This window comes from Myotis nattereri (assembly GCF_964212035.1).
Source record: "Myotis nattereri genome assembly, chromosome: 7".
NCBI classification, from domain to species: Eukaryota; Metazoa; Chordata; class Mammalia; order Chiroptera; family Vespertilionidae; genus Myotis; species Myotis nattereri.
This window is the reverse complement of record NC_138082.1, coordinates 41,171,239-41,196,280: the sequence shown is the minus strand read 5'-3', so window position 1 is coordinate 41,196,280 and position 25,042 is coordinate 41,171,239. Positions and strand designations below refer to the sequence as shown.

The 25,042-nt window shown below is 37.3% G+C and overlaps 1 protein-coding gene across 1 annotated transcript in view; it reads right to left on the bottom strand.

Annotated features, from left to right (window-relative positions):
• Positions 1–25,042, bottom strand: part of PDE11A (phosphodiesterase 11A) — a gene marked incomplete at both ends in the record, with an annotated part of 286,244 nt that overhangs the window by 106,446 nt on the left and 154,756 nt on the right. Inside the window, one exon of the mRNA XM_081095861.1 lies at positions 1,210–1,260. Coding sequence (XP_080951987.1) covers positions 1,210–1,260 — 51 coding nt within the window. The remainder of the gene's footprint in view (positions 1–1,209; positions 1,261–25,042) is intronic.

Sequence of the window (25,042 nt, the reverse complement as noted above, 5' to 3'; positions counted from 1 at the left end):
GTGTCCCTCGAGTCAAAAAGTTTGCCCATCCCTGATCTAGGTGCAAATAACTCTTAGAAGAGTAGTTGTCATCAAGTATTATTACATACAAACATTAAAATCCAAAACATTACCCTTCTTGTAGTGGTAACTTGCTTGATAATGAATAACTAAACTTCCACAAAAACTTAAAAAGGCAGATACCTAAACTTTCAGAAGGGAGAAAAGTCAGTTTCCCCATATATCCACATTTTGACCATGGACTATTAGAAGTGCAGCAAGAGGAGCAAGAATTCTGAGTTACCTTTAAGGGAATGGTGATGACTAAGGTGAAAAGGGATATCTAAGACACATACACTGATGCATATGACATCAGAGGTGGAAAGGGGTCATGCTGTGAAGCCTGCTGGTTAAGCACTCCAGTTCTGGGACCAGACTGCGATACCCCTTACAATTGTTTGACCTTGACCTATCTATTCAATATCTCCATAGCTCAGTTTACTCACCTGTAAAATAGTACATACTTCACAAGATTATGAGGCTCAACTGAATGAATACAGGTAAAATGCTTTGTATTGTGCCTGGCCCATAGTAAACACTTGGTAAATGTTATCTATTATAACCATCCTAATTTCTTCATTTATTTTTACAGATGAAGACACAGGCCCTCAGACTTTAACTCAGTGGTTCTCAACCTTCCTAATGCCGCGACCCCTTAATACAGTTTCTCATGTTGTGGTGACCCCCAACCATAAAATTATTTTCGTTGCTACTTCATAACTGTAATTTTGCTACTGTTATGAATCGTAATGTAAATATCTGATATGCAGGGTATATTTAGGCGACCCCTGTGAAAGGGTTGTTCGACCCCCAAAGGGGTCGCGACCCACAGGTTGAGAACTGCTGCTTTAAGTGAACAGAAAGTTAGAGCTAAAATCAATGCCCAAACCAGGCAACCTGCTTCTCACCATATTACACAGATTTTTTTATATCCTGCTTAGTTAACAAATAGAAATAAATACTGAAATCATTTCAATGATCATGAAGAGGCTACGCAGTTACATATGTCTCTCTTACCCTCTAACTGAACTATCCAAACACACCTTTGCCAGTTCTGTTCTCCCAATACCCAGTGGGCAGGACTATTTCTCCAGAAGCAAGCGACAAAGGGGCAGAAAGTCTTGTAAAGCTTAACTTTATGCCCTAATAGGGCACCATTTGTTTCCTCACCTTAAACTTGTCAACTTCAGCTTTTGAACATGTCGCATGGTATGACAGCACCTGATTCAAAAGAAAAGGGGGGGGGGGAAGGTTTAATAACTAGACATGACTCTATTTTCTGAAATTCTCCTGGCTTAGAAATAAGCATTGCTCATGAATATCACCTTGACAAAGTAGTGGATTTTAATGGACAACAAAAATTTTCCAATAACACTCTGTGACCCAGATTGCCAACTATGCAATTACAGTGGAATCTGTTTTAACGCTGAATGGAACTGTGGCTCACATTAAAGGCTAAATATTTTACACGAGGATGCTTTTATAGGCCGTTATTTCATCAAAGGAACATGATGTGGCTCAAGACCACAGTTTCCCAAAGGATGTGAATACTTAGCCTGTGAAATGCTCTGGAACATAAACAAATCAAAAGGTGGTGTGTGTGTGTGTGTGTGTGGACTGTGGCAGACACTGTGATTGTTGACTCAACTTCTATCTCTGGTCTATTCTGACTCGCCCGCTCTTATTATACAGGAAAGATTATACAATATGCCCAACCATCTGCAATGTTTTTTAGAAGAGGATTAGATTTCCCTGCCTTATTGACATCAGCCTTAGTATATGACTAGCTTTAGCCAATGGAATATGGGGGGAAATGACAGGTGTCACTTTTGAGCAGTCTTTAAGGACCATCATGTGGTTCTTCCATCTCAATTTTCCCTCAGCTGTGGGAAATGCAAGGCCCTGGGATGGGCTGCACTCACCCAAAATGATCATTGAGCAGAGCCTCAGCTGATGATATGTCACGGGAGCAATAATCAACCTTTGTGGTTTATCAGCCCATCATAACCCAGTTTGAAGGCTGACTACAGCTAGGGGTGGTCATATTGGGTGGCCAGGTGACAATGCTGGTCAATGAAATGTAAGTGGGAGTGTTGCAGTTGCCTCTGTCTTTTCCTTTCTCTTCCTCCCTGGAAAACAGTTGAAAGGCCTGGAGGTGAGGCAAAATCTAGTGTCTATGAGTATGAATGACAGCTTGTTGTGGATAGTGCAGTAGAACGGGAAAGAGAAAGGAGCCTGGCCCTGGACTGTCCTGCCTCAGACTTCTTGTTACGTAGGACAAATAAACACATGTTTGCTTGAGTCAGTACTGGCACGTTATAAAGTTTGTTATATATACCCACATATGCACACACATACACACACACACACATCATGTATACATGTTAAATCTTCTCTATTACTAATCACATTCTTAATCTATACAATTTCAAATAAAGAAGTCTGGGAAATGATAAATAACTCTTTAACTACCAACCTTACAGAATTGTAGTGCACACCTGGCTTTGCAAAATACAGTTTTTATTTGTTTAAACTCAGCATTTCCCAAATCTAATTAGCCATAAAACTCCCTTTTAGGTGATATATTAATCTAGTAACATTCCCACCTAGTCATCTATTGACCAAGAACTTTGAGAAATGACGACCCAAGGCATGTATCATCTGTGTGATAGAAGCAGGGCCACCTTGTCTCACAGTGGTTAGAATACAGACTCTAGTCTAGAGCAAAAAACAAAAACAAAAACTCCTAGGCAGACAACAGTATGGTGATTGCCAGAGGGAAAGGGGAGAGAAGATGGTAGGAGAGGGTAAAGAGGAGATAAATAGTGATGGAAGAAAAAGTAAGAAAAAAAAGAAAAAGAAAAGAACATACCTCTAGAGCCAGACTGCCCCTTCTCAGCTACTGGATTCTGGGCAAGTATTTTAATCTTTTCGCGCCTCATTTGTAACATAGTATAATAATAACACTATACAGGCATCTCCTATTTAACATCTATTTTTGAAAATCAGAGATTCTACTTGAAAACACCAATAGAGCACCCATTTTTTAATTAAAAAAATTATAAGGCATTATAAGACTTGCAATCACTTCCTAAAACTTAACGAAAGAAAGTAAAATTCACATGTATGTGTGAACAAAAAATAAAATTAGGATATAGATTGTTTTAAGTGTTAATTAAGTTCAAAGGCTGACTCTGATCATAACCAATATAATTCTTAACAAAAAGTTGTTTTATAATCAGTAGTATCTTCTCTTCCATTGTGAATACTGTAATCACTCGCTTCTTTCCCCCTAGTGTTCCCAGCACTTTTTCAGCTTTGCGAGAGACTGTCAAATATGAAGTAAAACAAGAGCTGAATGTTAAAGGTGTGGTGGTGACTCAGTGAGGACCAGTTGTCTTTCTCAGAGCCAGCAACCTGGGAGAGGCACACCCTCATTGGGAAATTCCAAGTGGTTCTCAAAATGTTTACACATGATTTGGACATTTTTTTAGACTAATTTAATTTAGAATGTCAATCAAAACTTACCCATGCCTCCTTTTGTTAAAAAACAAAACAGAGTTTTGGGAATATAAATATAATTTTTCCAATATAAACAAGGGCATAAAATGTTGTTTTGAGAGAGAAATATGTTCTGTGAGGTTTAATAATAAAATTTAAACCAAGACTTTTTTTTTTACTGGAAAAATTCTGTGGTGTGAGTCTATACTTCAGACAGTTCTTAGGAAGATTAAATGTAATTAATACATGTTAAATATCTGGCACACAAATAATCAACTTACGTTTATTATATTAATATACAATTACAATTCTACCATATAAATATCTGGTAGAGCATTATGTCATCATATTATCTTTACTGTCTCATAATTACTAATTGGGATTTTCACTGCAAAAATAACTTAATAGATTTTGTTCTTTTGGCTTGGTTTTACTTTGGCAAACTTTGATTTGGCTGTCATCTTATTAAAATTTCTTACTACTTACAAGTCTCTTTTTGCAAATTCAGCCTTCAACATTTATTTTTATTTACTTAAAAAAACTCCTCACAAAAACTCAGGTTGAAATCAAAATCTCTGCCACCAGGTGGTGCTTAGCCTGGCTTTTACTATTTAAGACATTCTGCTCACTGCTCTTACTTAATTTTTCCTTTATTATTAAAAAGAAAAACTATTAACTCCATTAATTAAATGTCTTTGAATCAGTGAAGCAGACTAAGCCTTTTGTCCACTTAAAGTTTTGTTTTGTATGTTATTATTGAGTTGAAGTTCTTTGTATATTTTATTATTTTTAAGTTAAATTTATTGAGGTGACATTGGTTAATAAGATTTTATAGGTTTCAACTTACATTTTTATTTTATTATTTATTTATTTTTAATTTATTTTGTTGCTGAGAGTATTACAGATGTTCCCCATTTTCCTCCCTTTGGTCCCACCCCACCCCACCCCAGGCCTTCACCTGTCTATTGTCTGTGTCCATTAGCTATGCATATATGCGTACAAGCTGTATATTTTAGATATAAATCCTTTATCAGATGTCTGTTTTGAAAATATCTCCCAGTTTGTGGCTTGTCTATCAAATTTTTTTCCTTTTTTATTGTTTTATTTTTTAATTGTGAAAGAATTCCCACCATCTAGTTAATTAACACATCCATCACTTCATATATTTATCTTTAAACAAAATTTGGTGAGAACCTTTAAGTTCTACCCTTTTAGCACATTTCAATTATATAATGCAGTGTTTTCAACTTAGTTAAAGGTTTGTATCCTTTTACCAACTCAATTCTCTTTCAATGAGCAAAAATTTTCAATTTTAACCAAGTACAATTTGTCATTTTTTTTCATTATTGTTATTGTTTCATGTGTTCTTTCTAATAAATTTTGCCTAACTTGAAGTTGTGAATACTTATCTCATGTTATCTTCTAAAAATCGTATACTTTTATCTTTTATGTTTTGGTCTATGATACATCTGATATTAAATTTGTGTATGGTGTAATATTAGGACTTTAATAAAATGAATGCCTTGGTTACTTTGTCATGGTTCTTAAATTTTCCTGGACCAAAACCCCCTGAGTGTTCATTCTGAGATTTTAGCCTCTCTACTGGCTAATCTATTAAATCCATAGGAATTTTTATTTTATTTATTTAACCAAGTTAATGATAAGGAAGCTTTTGGTTTTACCTTTTGAATCTTTTTGTTCTGAGAGTTCTTGTTCCCTTTTGCAGGATTCTGAGAACCAGGAATGAGGGGCCTCACACAAAAATCGTTCAACTACCTTCTCCTAAAAGTACAGCGCCTTGTGGATATGCGGGAAAGAATCCTCAGTTAATAAGAACACTTTGTTCTTGCAGGAGTAACCCTTGTATCCCTCTCATGTATACTATCAACATAGCTATCTCCTTTAGTGATGTTGTACACTCTCATGGCTTTATATATCATCTCTGTGTTGACAACTTCCAAATTTAGCCCTAACTTCTCCTTGAGTTCCAAACTCACATGTCCAACTACCTATAGCTCTAGCTTCCTACTTCATCAATCCCATTTCATCACTTCACTGGCATCTCAAATTTAATAGTCTACCACACATGTTGATTTTCCCATATGTAGTAGACAGCATGATCCTTCCCCCTGCCAAGATGTCCACATTCCTATCCCTGGAATCTGTGAGTATGCTTATGTTACATGGCAAGGGGGATTAAGATTGTCGATGGAATTAAGGTTGCCAATCAGATGAGCTGGTAAGATTATCTTGGATATCTAGGTGGGCTTGGATATGTGTGGAAGTTTGTTATAGAGGCCATAGGAAATGAATGTCATAAGCCTGTCTCTCTCCTAGTCTCCCCCAGCTCCACAAATGACACTCCATCCAATCAATTGTTTAAACTGGAAAACTGATGTTTATCCTTGATTTTTCCATCCTGCTGTCCCTCACATTGAATCCAGTAGAAAAACATGTCTTTTCCACTCTGATATTTTGACTGTTTCCACTTCTATTACACAGGACCATGGCGCCAGCCTCTTCACCTGGGCTCTGGCAACAATCTCTCAATGTCTACCATGACCCTCTCCCATCTCTTTGGCATACATCAGTCAGAATTATATTTAAGACATATAAATCAGATCTTGCCATCCCCCAGATGAAAACTCGTCAGTAGCTTCTTATTACACTTAGAATAACATCCAGATCCCCAGTAGTGACCTGACAGGTCCTGCACAACCTGACTCTCGGCACTCTCTCAACCTGGGCTTCATGCTTGCAAGCTCTTCTACATATCACAGCCACACTCACCTCCCCTGGTTCTTCTATGCACCCAGCTCTTTTCTACTTAGAGTCGTCCCCACCCTCACCACCTGATTGCTATTTTCATCCTCCTGAAATTAGGTTAAATGTCACCTTTTCAGTGAGGTCTTCTCCTACTACCTCAAGAATCCACCTAACTCTCCATTATTCCAAGGTAAGCTATTTCCTTCACATCATCTCTCACAGTTGGAGTTGTGTTAGTTTGTTCATCACCTGCCTCCCCCACTAGACTGCAAACACCACGAAGGCAAAGATAAAGATCTGGTTTTGATCACTAAGGTATATCCTGTTCCTAGCAGTGTGTGTGATATTTGGAACTAAGTATATATTTGGTGAGTCAAGGAATAAAAAAATAAAATAATCTTTAAAGAATCTCTCCATTTTCCATATTACCAGTGCCTCTAATTGATGCTTTTTCCTCAATGAATCATACGTCTTAGAGAACAAGCTAAGCAGTGTTGGTAGGGTTACCAGATTTAGAAAATAAAAATGCAGGGCGTCCAGTTAAATTTGAATTTCAGATCAGCAATTAATATTTGCAATATTTGGGACATAGTTATACTAAAAATATTATTTATTATTGATTTGAAATTCAAATTAACTAGGTGTCCTGCGTTTCTACCTGGCAACTCTACTTCTACTTGCTCCAAATTAAGGAGGCTGGAAACAAATGTGGAAAACTCCAAGCCACATCCCTAATTATTCATGTTCCTTTCCTTGTTCCCACCCCACATTTCCCAGTGAGTTTTTTTCTCCACAGCATTTTATCTGGCAAACCTACCAAATGCCATGAGTGTGGGATATTTTCAGCAATGCCAAATAACCTCATAAATCTAAAATCTGTGACAAATCCATGGATACCATTGAAGGAAATATAACAAAAGTAATTCCTAATTACTTTTAGCATAGCCAATATTCAAGAGGGAATCATTACTGTTATATACATATATACGATCATATAGCACAGATAATGACTAAAAATCAGGTAAAATTCTATAGTTGATAACAAAACTTAAAGAATTATATTTTTAATTATTATTGTCAAACCTTCTTGGATAAGTTAAAACTTCCTCCATGATTCCAGACTATATTAATTTTATAAGAATTCCCTAAGTTATACATTTCATATCAAGGACCTACATATACCATCAATTTCTTAGTAATGATTGAGTAAAAAAGCTTTAATTGAGTGCATCATAATAGTTTTGAAGAAAGAAGCATTTGTAAAGCTTAATTATATAAATATTTTCTCTATGCGGAACTGCTAAATTATGGGAGTTTAGCCATACAAACACACTCATTAATTTTTGTACAGCTAAATAAAATTTGCATAAGGCTTACATACAAAAGTAAACAGTTTATGCACAGAACACAACAAATATTAAACTTTCACAAGTAAATTTCTACCCCCGATTGATTTATCTTTCATTTGTATTAATTTAGACAAATTTTAAAGTAAAAAGTAGTGACTCAGGTTTTTTGGTGAGCTTTAACACAAGAAATCTTTATAGTTACAAAAATAAATCAGTATTTGCAAAACCTTACCAACTTCAATTAATTTTTAGATTGAACTTGCCCCTAGCAAAACAAAGCAAGATAAAGCAATTATCAGACCCATGAACAACAGAGTAGAGAAGTCATGTTTTTATGACGAGTTTCCACAGCAGGAGAAGATAATTAACTATATTTCAAAAGAAAAGCAATGAGCAGAGCCTTGAGATAGGACTGCGATATCAAGCCTTGCCCTCTGCCACATGCGGTTCCAGGCCAGAGCCAAACGCTTGCCTGGCAGTCCTAGGAAAGGCCCTCGAGTAAAATCTCTCTTATCAATAGTTTTAAATGTTATTATTTTAGATTTGAGCAGAGAAATGAGAAGCGGACCATTACTTATACTGGCTGAAAGGATCACAAATGTAAAGTACCACTAAACAGGAAAGAGGAGACCAGACCTCTGAGGACCCAGACTGATTGTCTCTGGCAGAAAAGGACTGCATGAATATTTACTGATATGTTTATGGCTCTAGTGGCAAAGTGGCACTTGGAAACTAAACTGATACAGAAGTTAATTTAAGCTGATCTGGAGTAAAGTCCCAAATAATTTATATTGATGAACTCCAAAGAAATAAAGAAGCTTTGCTATCAGTAGCAGGCCTCCAGCCAAGAACGGTGACAAACCACAGGGAATGAAAAGTCAATTTACTTGGGTGACCTGACAGAAGTGACATCTGAGTAAAGAACATACTCCAGCATCTCTTAACACAATGATGACAGGCTTCAAAGATACGGTGACTGGATGAATGTGCAGAAACTAAGAAATCATATTTTCGGCTGTCAAATATTTAAGAAACTGCCTGCTGTTTAATGGAATGAAATGTTCAAGAAGGGAATTCAGATATATAACTGAACCTGCCATGTGATCTGTTATCATGATCTTCAAAATATCTGTCATAACATATTTTTTAAATCTATAAAAGGACTTAGAATTTTAAAATGTGAAGTAAAATATAAGCTACTTGCCAAATCTGGAGTCATAAATAAAATACTCAATTGTCAGAGTAACTTTAAAATCAGCTGCTTTTTCACTCTACAGGCAGAAAAGAAAGACCACACATGTAGCTCATATCAACATATATTTATGGCAAACCTACTATGTGTAAGCCATTGTGATAGACATGCTGGCTCTTTTTCTCATCCTGGCAAATAAATTTTATTCAAGGCCTCGATTTTCTTTGATTGCTAGTAGTTCTATGAAACTCTGTGCTGAAAATGAATCTTGAGGCTTAAGGAGGAGCTCAACAGGAAGGTGTGCTGTGATTGATTAGTGATGTCTTTCCCAGGCATTGCTTGGAAAGAGTGATGGCATATGTGCTATGCATTGCAATCATTGGAAAATAAGAAATGACTCTCTGGATCAAACTATTCAGTCTAGGAATCTATTAATGAAAGAGATGCAAGGATATATTTTGAGAAAACCATAGATGCCTAAATTTATGATTAGGGATCACCGAAAACATAGATGTAATTTTGATTTTCATTTTGTATTCGGTGAAATTTGTGCTGGTAATAAACCTATTAGCTCTGTAGCTAGCCTCTGGCCCTCTGTGATATAAGAAACAGTGACCTTCTCAGGTAAGAGGCTAAAATTGACTTGTAGGACCAATTAATAGAGGGTATAAGAGACTGCAATTACAAGACAGTACCAAGAAGTTCTTATTGAGTCCATCTTACTGGGCACTTAAGAAAATTGTTTTTGTTTTGACAAAGCAGGCTTCCTGTTTATATGGAAATAAGAAGAAAATTAAAGCATCTACCAAATTGTGTTCAGGGGAATTTGAGTAAAAGGAGTCTTCCAAAGAGCTTGGTGTACTGAAATCTACCTTGACGACAGTGTCCCCATAGAGGAAGCTTAGACTTCTAGGTGAATGGGAGACCTGCTCATCTTGGCTGGATTCTCTTTTAATTACTCTTGACAGAATAGACGTGCCATAATTGCACTATTTCATTCAAAGCTATGGAGTTCATTTAATCTCTCCAGTGGTTTGAAAGAGCCCTCAACTTAGAATGAAGAAAGCATTAATCACTTATTCACCCAAAGCAAAGATTTAACTTAACCATTCTATGTCATTGTCAGATTAAAATGTGAATATTGGTATTCCTTGCAGCACAATTTGCATGTGGTCCCTTGAAACAGGCCTGGCTTGAATCCTGGCTCTGCTTCTAGCTGTGCAATGCAGGCTACAAAAACTCTTCCAAAATTTATAAACGTTCCTGAGTCCTACTTTGCTAATTTGTCAAATGGCAATAATATCGTCTACTCTTACCTGTTTAGGTGAAGGTTAAATTATATATATATATATATATATATATATATATATATATATATATAATCTTAACATAATGCCTGACACATGATAAACATTAAATACATGAAGCATTTTAAACAGCACCAAAGAATAACAACAATAGGAGAGGAAACAATAAGAATGTAAGTTAATTAAAAAAATTTTTTTTTAAATAAATAAGCCCAAATAAGTTAACATGGGGACTATGCTAAGTTACTCCAAAGCTCCTGCTGGGTATCGAAACTCATGCCCAGGATCCCAAAGCACATTCCTTAGACCATGGCACTGGCAGCAAATCATCTGAGGGTGGATTTGATTTTGGAAAACTACCAAATATCACTTAATAGAAAATAAAATGAAAACATGGTCAACTTTTTATTAAAAAAAGCAAATATGACTATGAAGTACTGAAGTTAATTTTTTTCTCTATAACTGTCAGAACGAGCCCTCTAAAATGTAAAAGTTCCTCTCCTGCTGACACTCTTCAATGATTCTCTTCCACCTTTAGAATCAGGTTTAGCACAAGTGACCTGGGGATTTGGTCCCTGCTCCCTTGTGCCCTGCCTCTCCCGCTACATGCTCTTTGCTCTAGCAATACTGAGATGCTGAAACTTTCTGCAACAGCATGCTACCTGAGCCCTCCCTGCTTCTGCTTACCACCCTCCTTCTGCCTGGAGTGCTCCTGCTAAGTTGTCTTTCAAAACTGTAGAGCTCACAGTCACTTGCAACTAAGAAGTTATCTTCCGTACAAAGCAATACTAACTGAACTCTCTAGTTTAGTCACCCCTCCTCCATGCTTTCCAACCTTTTCTCTGTCTCCTGAAACTCATAAACCCTGATGGGAACCACACTTTCCCTTATTTCTATCCTCTATTAGACTGAAATTACTGGGGATGTTGTATGATAGATTGTGAAGTAGACATATTGTCTACTTCATGTTGTTTTGCTGAGGGTCACGTGAGTTCCTTGGTACATAGCAGGAATCTACGCATTACATTATGATTATGTCTTGTAAACCTCACAGTTCCCATTAGAGTGTTTCAGAAATATTTAAACATGCATAGACTCCACTGTTGACTATTTTTGTGGGGAAGAACCACTTGCTCATATCCATAAATTCTTTGTTGTTGTTAAGAGGTTATCTTACTGGATTACCTTGCTGGTATAAAACAATATCTGATAAATGAAGTAGTAATGGATTATAACCCAAAGTATAAAATAAATATCCATCATTCTATACTGAGATAAATGATAGAAAAGACAAATATCTTGTATAGAAGAATTCTAGATAATATATGTAGCTACTCCCCCCTCAAGGAGGTCACGCATAACTCTATTTCGTAAGTGTGGCTGTGCCTAGTGACTTCCTTCCAAAGGGTACAGTATGGAAAGTGGGGGTGGGGAATAAGTTTACAGTGGGGAGATTTGACAAACACTATCTGGGCCAGGTGATCAAGGTCAACATCAATAATGATAAGTCATATTGAAAGTGCGTATCCTTGATATGATGTGATGAAGATAGTACTTTTCTTTGTGGTCTTCCCCTCAAAACCTCATAATCTCAGCCTAATCCTGAAAAAAACATCAGCCAAATCCTAAGAGGGATATTTTATTACAAAATACCTGACCAGTATTTTTTTAAAACTATCAAGGTCATCAAAAAAGAAAATCTGAAAAGCTGTCACAGACAAGAGGAGCCTAGGGAGACATGATGACTAAATGAAGTAGGGTATTCCGCATGGGATCCTGGAACAGAAATGATTTTATGTGAACATTAAGGAATCTGAAGAAACTATGGGCTTTAATAATGCCACAATATTAGTTTATTAATTATAACAAATGTACATTCCAATGTAATATATTAATAATTTGGGAAACAAGTGCAGGGTACATAGGAACTTCTGTACTATCCTCCCAATTTTTCTGTAAATTGAATACTATTCTAAAAAAAGTATATAGTCTGGCTGGTTCTCAATATAGGCTCTCCAACTTCTCACAGAACACCTAAATGAAAGCCCAGAAACCGTCACTAAAACTGAGAACCCACTACTAGATTCTGGGAAGAATTTTCACCAATTTTAAGGCAGATGCAACTGGATTAAGAAAAATAACTGGCGGCTTCACCCCCTGAAATAAAGCATCCTCCTGGCATGAAAGGAGACAGAGGGCATTGTTCCTAATGCAGCCCCCTGGTCTGAAAGCAGACAGACAGGAGGGCATTGTTCCTTTCAAGTGTCAGGCTCTCACTAAGAGGTGCAGGATTGGTATGAATCAAAAAATTAATCAGTTGGCCTTCTACTGAATGACAGCTGTTTTTGAAATATTAGCCTTCATCTTGGGGGAATAAAGTCACTGCAAATAAAACACTGAATGATGGGGGAGTTATAATACAAGTAACAACTGTTATTGGCAATTTATGAGAATTGTTAAAGACTATTTGCCTTATTTCATGTCATCCTCATAACAATTCCACAAGGTTGGGAAGTGAGAAAAATGAAACACAGAGAAATTAACTGACCTGCCAAGAGATGCACAGGTAGAATGTGGCAGAGCTAGAATTAAAACTCTAATAGTCTAATATTAAAGATCACACTTTCAGCCACTTTACTGTACTTCATAAAAAACCCAGCCACAGTGTATGCTGAGACTTGAGATTCTTATTGCTATTCAGTTGTGATCTTCATTTGTACTTGATTGCATTTGATTTACTCATCAAATATTTTTTGCATGTCCACTGTGTTGTATGCCAGGTCCTCTGATAGCACTGGACACACAACAGTGAGCCAGACACATAGACACATCCTTGAACATAAGGGATTCAGAGTCTGGCTTGGGGAAAGAATACACCTTTCAGCCCAGCAGAGGCACCCGAGACCCATGCCTACATACTAGATACTGAGAATCAGCCTAGAAACTAACTTTGGTTTGCTCTCATTTTGTATATCTAACAAAGGGGCTTCTGTAGTACATAAGTGGACAGCAAGAGAGGCTCAAGGCCAATTACAAAGCCTTGCCAGTCGGTAAGCACTGAAGTCCAAGGGAAAGGGGGCACTGTTCTGAAAACCCAGTGAGAATGTACCTCTGATAATGACTTCATGTGAGGGCCATTACCTTTCAGAAATCTTATGCTTAATGTCTTTAATAAGCTACACGAAGAAAGAGACTTATTAAAACTGGAGCATAAAACCATATAGGTAAATAAGTTTAGATGAAATTTTAAAACAAAGAAACAACAAATGAAAAAAAATGAGATACCAAAGCTCAACTCTCAATTTTTCAGGGAGGGCTCTCTCTTGGATATATCTGTAGTTGCCCCCTTTCCACTTACTCTTTACTAAAACATCCTGCTTTGTTTCCTGTATAACAGATTCATTGACTTATTGCTGCCTGTCTTTTCCTTTCAGAATATGGGTTCATGAGAATATGAATATTATTTGTTTGTTCACTACTCCATCCTCAGTACCTGGAATAGCATTTACCACAAAGTACCTCAACAAGTATTTATTCAATGATTGAAAATACAGATAATAAAAAGCAAATGAAGATGGATTAACATACGGAAAAGAATCCAAATTATAGCTGCAGAATTTCAATTGACATTGGAGTTAATAAAGATTTTTTTTAAATGTAAGCACTCGGGATCAACAAATCAATGGAAAAGAATAGATAGGACTGAAATAGAATGACACATGGTCATTTGTTTTTCAACAAAGTGCCAAAGTTATCTAATGAAGAAAAAATAATTTTTCACTAAATGATACAAATAAAAAATAAACTGCAACTGCTACAATACACAAAAATTACTGAGGTGGATCACAGAGTGAAATGTAAAAGCTAAAACTATAAAGTTTTTAGAGGAAAATATAGGAGAATATATTCTTGAGTTGTGGGAAGGCAAAGTTTTCTTAGAAAGCAATAACCTTAAAAATTATTTTCATGATAAATTAGACTTCATCAAAACCCAAAATATCAATCTTCTCATCAAAACATACCATAAAGAAAATGAATAAGCAAGGTCCAGATTTGGAAAAATATTCACAACACACATATCTGACCAAACACTTCTATCTTTAGGTTATATAAAGAATTCCTACTATTCAATAATAAAAAGACAAGCAATCTAATTAAAAGTAGCAAAACATTTGAACAGTTCACAAAAGAAGATACACAAATGGTAAATAAGTACATGAAAAAGTATGTAAAATTATTAGTCATTAGAGAAATGAAAATTAAAACCAAAATAAAATATCATTAAATACCTACCAGAATGAGTAAAATTAAAAACAAAGACAGCATCAAATATTGATGAGACTGTGAAGCAACTAAACTTCAATTTTTACTTGGTAGGAAAATGCTATGGTACGATCCCGTTGAAAAAAAAATTATCTGGTAGTTTCTTGTAAAAGTAAATATACACTGGCCTTTGGACCCAGTAATTTTAATACTCGGTATTAGTTCAAGAAAAATAAAAGCATATGTTCACAAAAATACTTGTTCAAAATGCTCATAGCAGCTTTATTCATATAGCCCCAAAACAGAAACACCAATGTATTGATCAATAAGAGGATAAATAAACAAACTGTGGTAGATTCTCACAATGGAATACTACTCAGCAATTAAAAATAAATAACAGTATATACCCCACATGGATGAATTTCAAATGCATTATGCTGGTTAAAAGAAGTCTTATAAAAAAGAGTATATATTGTATAATTTCACTTACATGAAATGATAAACAAGTAAAACTAATCCATGGTGGAAAAATCAGAACAGTAGTTGTATTTGGGGGCGTGGAGGGTGTCTCTAGGAAGAATCATGGGAAACTTTCTGGGTGGTGATACATCAAGATATATTTTCTATTGAGGAATAATAAAACTGTTGTTTTATGCTGAAAACATTTTGGGGTGATTTGATAGGCAAGATTAGATTACCTAAACAAAATCCATGTCTAAATATGTATTAGAAATACAGTTCTGTTAATACAGAAAAATACAGTTTTCTTGAAAAAGTAACTGTATTGGGTAAAGTAATGATTTACTAATGATAATGTAATTAAACATGAACAAAAACTAGCAAACTATAGGTAAGCACATAGTACATAGTTTATTTTCTTTTTAAAAAAATTCATCTTTATTGTTGAAAGTTCAATTTATTTTCTTGCATAGTGAGAGTTAAATGATGCTAGTTCATGTTTATCTTTATTAATTAGAAAAAGATTGATTAAAGAATGCTTTGGTAAAAAAAAAAAAAAGCATGATAAATAACTTCCATTTCACTGGAGTAAAAAAATTATCAAGTGAACATTAATTTCTAACTAAGCAGATTTCAAGGTTTAGAAAAGGGCCCAGGCATCAATATTCTTTAAAAGCTCCCTGGTTGAATCCAATGTGTGGACTGTGTTAGAATACGCAAAACATCCAATCAGCATGTCATTCTTAGAACTTTCTTTGGGCAACAAAAAGCAGCAAGTGAAAAGTTAAGCCTACATAGTCTACTTGGTTTGTCTTCACTGTGCTCTCCAAAGAATTCCAGGAAAGGTGGCATGGTTATTTTCTGAGGGTCTTTTCAAAAGCCACAATTTGAGCATAATTTATACACCAGTTCAATAAGCACCTGACGTTTTCACAGAGAACAGCTTCCAATCTGTTTTTTGTTTTGTTTTGTTTTGTTTTGTTTTGTTTTGTTTTGTTTTTTAAAGTAACTTAAGATGTAGTAGTGGCTACAATGGGGTAACTAACTCCCGCATTACCATTTTAGGAAAGTAATTCATTTGGGTTTCCTTTTCTCCTTTCAAAAAGTGAAATGTTTAGATAATTCTATGTTTTCAATAAGGAAAAATTTACAAGTGGGAACAATTCCATTTCTGCTGATGAGTTGTACTTGGCTTTGTAATTTATATCTGTATTCTTTGCACCTGCAAATAAACACGGGTCTTTCAAGGGTCAATGTTTATCATTTAGGGCTGGATCATGGCCTGACAGTAAAAATAATAACAATAATAATAATAATAATAATAATAATAATAATTTTGGTAGGTAATAGGATATTTAAATGGGACTTTTTCTATCTGCGTTTATTGTTGAGATCAACAGGTACTACATTCTAAAGAGAGATGCTATGCGATGCAGGCTTTATATGCAAGATCTGGAAAGAAGATGCCCCAAACTAGTTCTGCCACCTCCAAGTTAAGGTGCTTGTTGCCCATCTCCGCCCTGTGTAAATAAATAAATAAATAAATAAATAAATAAATAAATAAGACTTCATGAAAGAGCCCATATTGAGAACTTCTTAGGGATTCCATAGAACCACTTGTAGAACTTTATATATATTTCCCTAGAGTGTGGCATGGGAACTGGTACCTGCCTAAACATTCTAAAAGTTAGTGGGCAGAAGGAGAGAGCTGTATTTGTATAATCCAATGGTTGGAGATTTGTGAATTGTCCCATGAGCCAAATATACTCCCTGAAAGATGTCCAGGCTTAAAATGACTCTAACCACAAAAGCAACAGCAGTGTCTATCAACAGAGAAATGAAGAAACAAAATGTAGCATTTACTTAAATGGAATATTATTCAGCCTTATAAAGAAAGGAAATCCTGACACATACTATAACACAGATGTATCTTGAAGACATTATGCTAAGTGAAATAATACACAAAAAGACACATAAGTCACAAAAGGACAAACACTATATGATTCCACTTAAAGTAGCCCCCCTCTTAGCCAAGTGAATATGTTTCAAGACTCCCAGTAGATGCCTGAAATCATGGATAGTACCAAACCCTATATATATTATATTTTTTCCTATACATATATCCTATGATAAATTTTAGTTTATAAGTTAGTCACAGTAAGAGATTAACAACAATAACTGATAATACAATAAAACAATTATAACAATATACTGTAATAAAAGTGATGTAAATGTTGTTTATCTCTCAGCAGACTTGCACAAATTTCTTTTTCCTTTTTCACAATTTCAGGTATAGAAAATTCATTTTTATTGTAGATCTTAACAATCTTGGCTGGCATAATATTTTTTTTCTTGTTAAGTTGAGAACTTTCACTTTTTCACTTAAAGGAAGCACTTTATAACTGCTCTTGGCTTATCCAATTGACAACATCACCATTCTCGCACTTTGGGACAATTAGTAGGTAAAATCAGGGTTCAAACACAAGCACTGGGAAACCATAACAGTCGACCTGATAACTGAGGAGGCTACTAAGAGTCTAATGAGGGGGGGAGCATCTACAGCGTGGATACACTGGACAAAGGGATGATTCACATCCCGGGTGACAGAGTAGATCAGCATGTGATTTCATCACACTATTCTGAACAGCATGTAATTAAAAATGCATGAATTGTTTATTTCTGGAACTTTCCATTTAATATTTTAGGATCGTGGGTGACCACTGGTAATTGAAACCATGAAACTGAAAAGAGAAACTACAGATGGGGGGGCACTACTGTAGATGAGATTCTAGAGCATTCAAATTCACAGACATGAAGTAGTGTTGGCTGCCAGGGGCTGGGTGGAAAGAATGAGTGTTAGTGTTTAATAGGCACAGAGTCAGCTGGGGAAGGTGAAAAAGTTCTGAAGATGAATGATGGTGATAGTTGCACAACAATGTGAATGTACTCAATGCCACTAAACTGTACACTTAAAAATGATGTTTTATGTTTGTTTATTTTACCACAATAAAAAAAAGATAAAAACAAAAAGATGCTGACCAAAAGGGCTTCCTGGAAGGCTGAGATGATGCCCACAGGGGAAAGGTCTGAACGGGCTGTCCACTGGAAGCCAGGGCCTGAGAGGAGATTGTAACCTGCCAGTCAGCAGAGGAAAACCTACAGCAGGGACTGCCAAAGGAGCCCAGCCCCAGTTCTCTGAATTTATGAAGGCAACTCATGATAAAAAGCAACTATTGGCGTCTGACACAGAGGGCCTTGAAACCAGGTTAGCACAACATCATTTTGCCCTTTCATCCTTCCTTCCTCTGGCTCCTGTCTTCGGAGAGAAGGTGAGATGATGAAGATAAAGAAATCCATTATGACCTTCTCCTGACCATAAACTTCTAATCCTAAGCAAGGGAGAATCCTGGAGACTATTTTATACGTAAGTGTGTCAGAAGAGCCATGAAATCTACCAGGGAGTTCATCTAAGAGCAGGGAAGAATGATTCAACAGAGCAGGTTTTGAAAGGAAGCGGGGGAAAGTCTAGCTCTTTTAATCATCCAGTTAGAGAAGATTCTCTCCTTGGAGCTTAGGAGATTCCTCATCAGAGAATCATCTCTTTCACTTCTCTTCTTCCATCAGGAAGTCAGGTTGGCCCCTTAATCACCATTCAAGGAAATACCTCAGGAGACATGGTACCTGGGAAAGAGGTCCCTCCCAAAATACATACATACATACATACATACATACATACATACATACACACTTTGTACTCATGGCCTGTAAAGTGGGAAGGGAACACAGAGATGATACTACACAAGTCCATGGCCAGCCAGAGTGGCCGCCAGCTCCTCCACCATAGCCCGAGCTTTTCCCTTTTAGAATATTGACATGCCAGACCAAAACAATTATTTGTGGCTGCATGTATTCATTTGTTTAATACACTTTTATTGAGTATCGTGATATTTAAAATAGCTCTAAGATATGATCACATACTTTAAGGAACACATGTTATAGCAGAGGAAAACATACAGATTCACAATTAACTATACTATAAGGCACAGAGAGGAATAAATAAACATGGAATTAAAAGCTTTAGGGAGAAGATAACTTTTAAATTAAGCTTTGACTGATAGGATACTTCTGACCGGAGATGCTATGATTAAGGTAGAGAATAACTAAAGTGGAGAGGGTGTTAGAGTGAAGCTCAGATGGCAGAGAAGCAGGTGGTTGATTTGTAGACTAAGAAGTAGTTGAGTTTGTAAGTAGCATAGAATACTCTGAGAAGAGAAATGAAAGCCAGGGTTGGAAGAAAGTTTGGTATGAGATTTCTATGGGTCTCAAAGGCCAGGAACTTTGTAGTATGATAGGTAATGGGGGAGTAATTTAAGGTCTATGAGAGCCTGAGTGATGCAATCTGAATTATGGTTTAGGAAGAACAAATAGAAGGCTATTAACATTGCTCAGTCAAGAGGTAATGAAGCCCTTAAGTAGGATGATTGCTGTAGCAATTGGAAAGGAGAAAATGGACAGGAGAGGCTTTGGGGAGGTAGAATAAATGGGGCTTGGCTCTTGATTGCATATGCCCTTTCAGTACCCTCTGGTTGACCCTCATTCCTTTCCTTTTTTGATCATAAAAGTGTATAATGTGTCCCTTAATACACTGACATATTTTCTGGAAAATTTCTCATCAGTATTAGGTAAAGCTTCATTTGCAATATCTATGAAAGACATCCCAAAGGACAATCCTTGATGTTCAAAATGAAGAAGTGATATTCCACATCTACACTTGCACTGTATTTTCTCTGTACTCTGGACTTAAAGGTAAAGTTCTCCCACTTTGGTCTTCGATCCTTACTTTCAGAAAATGTGAACATAAATTAGTATGTTTCTCGTTGAAGCTCTGGGTTGCTCACATAGACTGGAAATCATGATCATAAAATTCAAGTTATTAAAAATGCTAGTAAAGTCCTTTCTTTGTTCCAATATTCAGCTTTAAGAACATCTCTGCTCTCTATGAGACTTAGAATACTAATTCTATTAAGTCAGAAGAAAGGAGTTGGCTCTGGCTAGTTTGGCTCAGTGGATAGAGCATCGGCCTGCGAACTAAAGAGTCCCAGGTTTGATTCCAGTCAAGGGCACTTGCCAAGGTTGCGGGCTCAATCCCCAGTGGGGGGTGTGCAGGAGGTGGCCAATCAATGATTCTCTCTAATCATTGATGCTTTTATCTCTCTTTCTCCCTCCCCCTTCTCTGAAATCAATAAAATATAATAAAAATATTTTTTTAAAAAGAAGAAATTTAGTATTGAGCAAAGAACTAAATTTTGAGAAATTAAGAAAAGCATCACCCTGGTTGGTGTGGCTCAGTGATTAGAATGTCGGCCTGGGAACCTAAGGGTCACGGGTTCAATTCCTGATCAAGTGCACCTGGGTTGCAGGTTGGCTCCCATCCCTGATCAGGGCACCTGAGGGAGGCAACCAATCGATGTGTCTCTCTCACATTTCTACATTTTCTACATTTCTCTCTCTCTCTCTCTCTCTCTCTCTCTCTCTCTCTCTCTCTCTCTCTCTCTCTCTCTCTCTCTCCCACCCCAGTGGAGAGACACACTCTGCCACACTCTCTGATATCCTCAGGTGAGGATCTTTAAAAAGAGCATCTATCAGAACAATTGTGTTTATAATTCAATGGTTAACAAAATCATGATAACGTATTACTTCATTTTTTAAAAGCCAAAAGAGTAGAAAATATTTTGTATCTTTCTGTTATTATTCACCATTTGTGGCTTAGACTAAAATGAGCTGAAGTGACCAGTATATGGCAACAGGGAAGAAACTCTCCAGCATGGTAAGTCTTTTCTGGAAGGCCAGTTGCCACTGGAGATATGCAGTTTTAGAAGAGCTGCATGGCTATTTTTTGACGTGGGAAATTTTGTATTTCCATGCCCTGGACTTTTCTGCAGAAGCACATAGGGTAACACGTGCCACAGATAACAGGCTTGCATTGAGTGAGCAGTGGTGAGCAGCAGTGAGCTGTAGTGAGCTGTAGTGAGCAGTGGTGAGCAGTGGTGAGCAGCAGTGAGCTGTAGTGAGCTGTAATGTGCAGTGGTGAGCAGCAGTGAGCAGTAGTGTATACTGTAGTGAGCTGTAGTGAGTAGTGGTGAGCAGCAGTGAGCAGTAGTGTACTGTAGTGAGCAGTAGTGCCCTCGAGCATAGCAGCTATGGTTGCAGTGCTGCTGGGATGCTCAATGGTGTGAAACAAGGTATATGAAGGATATAGGAAATGGGGATCTGTTTTCAGCTCAAACTTCAAGCAGGAAATGATCTTCTAGATCAAAAGGGGCAAAATACCACACCTCCTCCCCAGCCTCTCAATGAGTGCAGTTTTCCAGCAAATCTTGGGCTGAGGAGATTGAACTCGATGCAAATAAAAGACAGCAAGTGCTCTGGTTAATAGAACAGCTAACTTTCATTAGGTGCTAACTTTGACTAAACACTCTCTCTAAACACTTTCCCTGCATAATTTTACCTAACTGTTAAAACACCTTTCTTATCATACCCATTCAACATATGAAGAACCTGACATTGAGTGGTTAGGTAGCTTGACCAAGATCATTCAGTCTTCACTAGATTTATCAGACCCATGCCAAACACAAGGCTTTAAATCTTGTCCCTACACTGCCTTTCGTTGAGACAAGGAAAGCAGCCTCCTTCTGCGGGGACACTGATGCCAAGCAAGGCCTGCAGGAAGCGTGTACTTCTAGTGAGCACCGAGCATTTCTGTGAGCATTATTAGCCTTCGCGGAGAATTTATCTGGAGAATGTTTACTTCCAGAGGATGCACCAAGTGGGTATTTTTATTTAAAATGCCTGGGGGAAAGAATGTTTAAAACACAGAAGAGAATGCTGCGCTATCTCTCATGAGACTCTTGTATTCAATTTACCTCTCCAGACCATGAGGCTTCTAGGGTGGTTATTGTCACTGGGGGCCATGGGGTGGATTATTTCCCTTCACTCTTGCTGCCAACTGAAAAAAGGACACTGCAATAAGATTATAGGAATGAAAAGGCTACATTCAGACATAGATCTTCTTGGGCAAGATCAAGGAGGATAAAAACTGAAAAAAATAAGCAAAAATGAGACATACAAGAAGAAGAACCTGGCCAGACCCAAGTGGGGAATCTTCCCACAATGGACAAAGGGGAGAGGGTCATTACCCCAGGTCCTTAGGGAAGAGCCAATGAGATGATTAAGGAGAGCGTTGCTTGTGGCTCTGTTGTCCCTGGCTTGGGAGCACAGGCGCTCACTGTGTCTGTCTCTCTCCTTGTCTCTCTCTCTCAGCCTGTTATTGTTGTTACTGACCTTTAACATTTTGCCAGACCATTTCTATCCCTATAAAGTAACTTAAGTACCTTATTGGACTAGGCTGGTTATAAATACAAAAATATAAACAACATACTTTTAATATAAATATTAATATTATATTATTAATATTCATGTACAATATTTATTGATACATAAATTTTAAAAATATATAATCCTTTAGAAGTTAATGCATACTATAGTTCTGTAGATCCCATTCCAGAGTTTGGGTTTAGTCGCTCTCAACAAATCATTTTTTGTCTTCACAGAGTCATGAGATAAGAAATCCTTCCACTCTGGAGGTGCTAGTTGACATCTGATTTTCCAAAGGAAAGAACATGACTTTCATCCATTGATGTTCCCATTTATTTGAAAATATTTGCTGCAGAGCCCAGAAACGAAATTGCAGGTAGTTTTCTGACCAGCTAGCAGTCTAAGCAGAGCTCGTGCAATGAGAATGCTCTTTTCATGCTGGATGTTCGATGGCAAATTGTTATGAAGTGAGCAGAGACCTCCCCTCTGATCCCAGGCCCCAACTCTGAGCCTTCAGTTCCCTGAGCCCTGGGCTGGCAAGAAGGTGGGATGTGGAACAGCACAGACACAAGACTGTATTGTGAACAGCACAAGAAGTTGGACTCTTCAGTGCCTCAGAGGTCCCCGGAGAAGGGGAGGGTTCCCTTTGGGGAGTCATAGCCATGGGTGAGTGAACTTGAGCCCTTCTTTAGCTTTGAACAAGAAGCCCTGTTGGGCTGTTGTGTCTCAATCAGATGGTAATGCTACAGTTACTCTTCTAAGTATTTTGTTACTAGGGATCTAAAAAAAGAAAGGAAGAAAGAAAAGAAAGGAAGGAAGGAAGGAAGGAAGGAAGGAAGGAAGGAAGGAAGGAAGGAGGGAGGGAGGGAGGGAGGGAGGGAGAGAGGGAGGGAGGGAGGGAGGAAAGGAGGAAGGAAAGGAGGAAGGAAAAGAAATCATTCTAGCTACTAATATTCTTGTATATGGATTCTTGGACTAAAGAAGGGGTGTATGCCACCTGATCAAGAGTCAAGAATTGATATCTGGTGAGGTAGGGGTTGAGTGGAGGTGGGAGGGATAAAACCAAGATGGCAACACCAGAATTCTGACTGGGAATGCCACTTCTGACACTGGCACAAAATAATGCACACAGAACATACAAGTCCACACATGTAAGTCAACTTCTGAAAGGGTGAGATTGTCACAGGGCTCAGAGCTGTGCTGGAAATTTGGGAGTGTCAATAATAATGTCTGTGTCTAAAGATAGAAGGTATATGAGTTACACAAACAAGAGGGTGTTCACTATGAACCCAAATAAGCAATTCATGCATGAATAGACTGTGACGATATTAGCACTTTCTAATGGAATCTGTGGATTAGAAAGGAGTGTCAGTGAGAATGCTGACTTTCATTGGCAAACAACCATTCGTGCTTCAACCCAGTTATTTTAACCCCTTCTCAACAGGAGGACGATCTACTATGAGGGAGGTAAGGAGTAAGAATATGGGGATATTTGAGATGTTCTATGGTTCTGTGTATGTGTGTGTGAATTATACCATGGCAATAGGAAGTAGGGTTTCGGTGGGGTTAGTATATTGTATGTCCTCCTTTTTATAGTTGCAGAAACTAAGAAACAATGGATGAGGAAACTCTGGAGATCAGAATTTGGTGATGGTGAAGGAGACATGACTCAATATTTGCTGTTCCAAATTCTTGTCCTTTTGCTCTTACTCCCAATACATGGTGATTTCTCAGTAATAAATATACTCCTACAAGTGATAATGTAGCATTATTGCTATTTATGTGATTTTATTGAGTATTAAAATATTCACATGCATCATCTCACTTAATACTCCCAACTGAGGTACATGACAAAGCTAGGATTTGAAAATAGTTCTGTACACAGACCTTCACACTCTAGTAGTGATTTTTATTGGTGGGTTGCATCTTTACAGTTCACCTATGCATTAATTCATTCTCTAGATAATGTTTGTATTCTTTATTGCAAAGATGTTACATATAACAAAGCTAAACTAGCTCAGAGAAAGAACAAAAAAATACCTTCCTTCATTCTCTCCTTCCCTCCCCCCATTCAAAAACCACGCAATAAAAGTAAAAAGTAAAAAAATAAATAAATAAAACAGAAACCCACAAAAATACTTCCTCTGTATTAAGCACCCTGTTAGGCACTGGGAATAAGATTGCCAAAATGATAAAAATCTCTGTGCTTCTAGAATTCACAGTTTAGATAGGAGAAAAAAGTATGTAAATAGATAAATATAATATTATGTCTTGTAAACCTCGGAGTACTGCAGGTAGCACTGACTTACTGACTTATCCTCCCCGTTGGTTTCATTTTCTAGTAACATCTCACTGGGTACATAGAATATTTTGAAAATTGGGTATGTATTTTATTATACTAGAGGCCCGGTGCATGGATTTGTGCACTGGTGGGGTCCCTCAGCCTGGCCTGCAGGGATTGGGCTAAAACCCACTCTCCAACAGCCCCCAAGGGGTCCCGGATTGCTAGAGGGCCCAGGCCAGGCCGAGGGACACCACCGGTGCACAATCAGGGTCAGGGAGAGACCGTGGGCGGGCTCCAGGGTGTGTCCGGCCCCTCTTACCTAATGTCGATTGGCCGGACCCCAGCAGCAAGCTAACCTACTGGTCGGAGTGTCTGCCTCCTGGTGGTTAGTGCGCGTCATAGCTACTGGTCGAACGGTTGCTTACTCTTTTATATATATAGATTGCTCTATAAAGTATTATCTTGGCACTGACATTTTATCTGCCCTACTTAATAAGCATTTCATAGA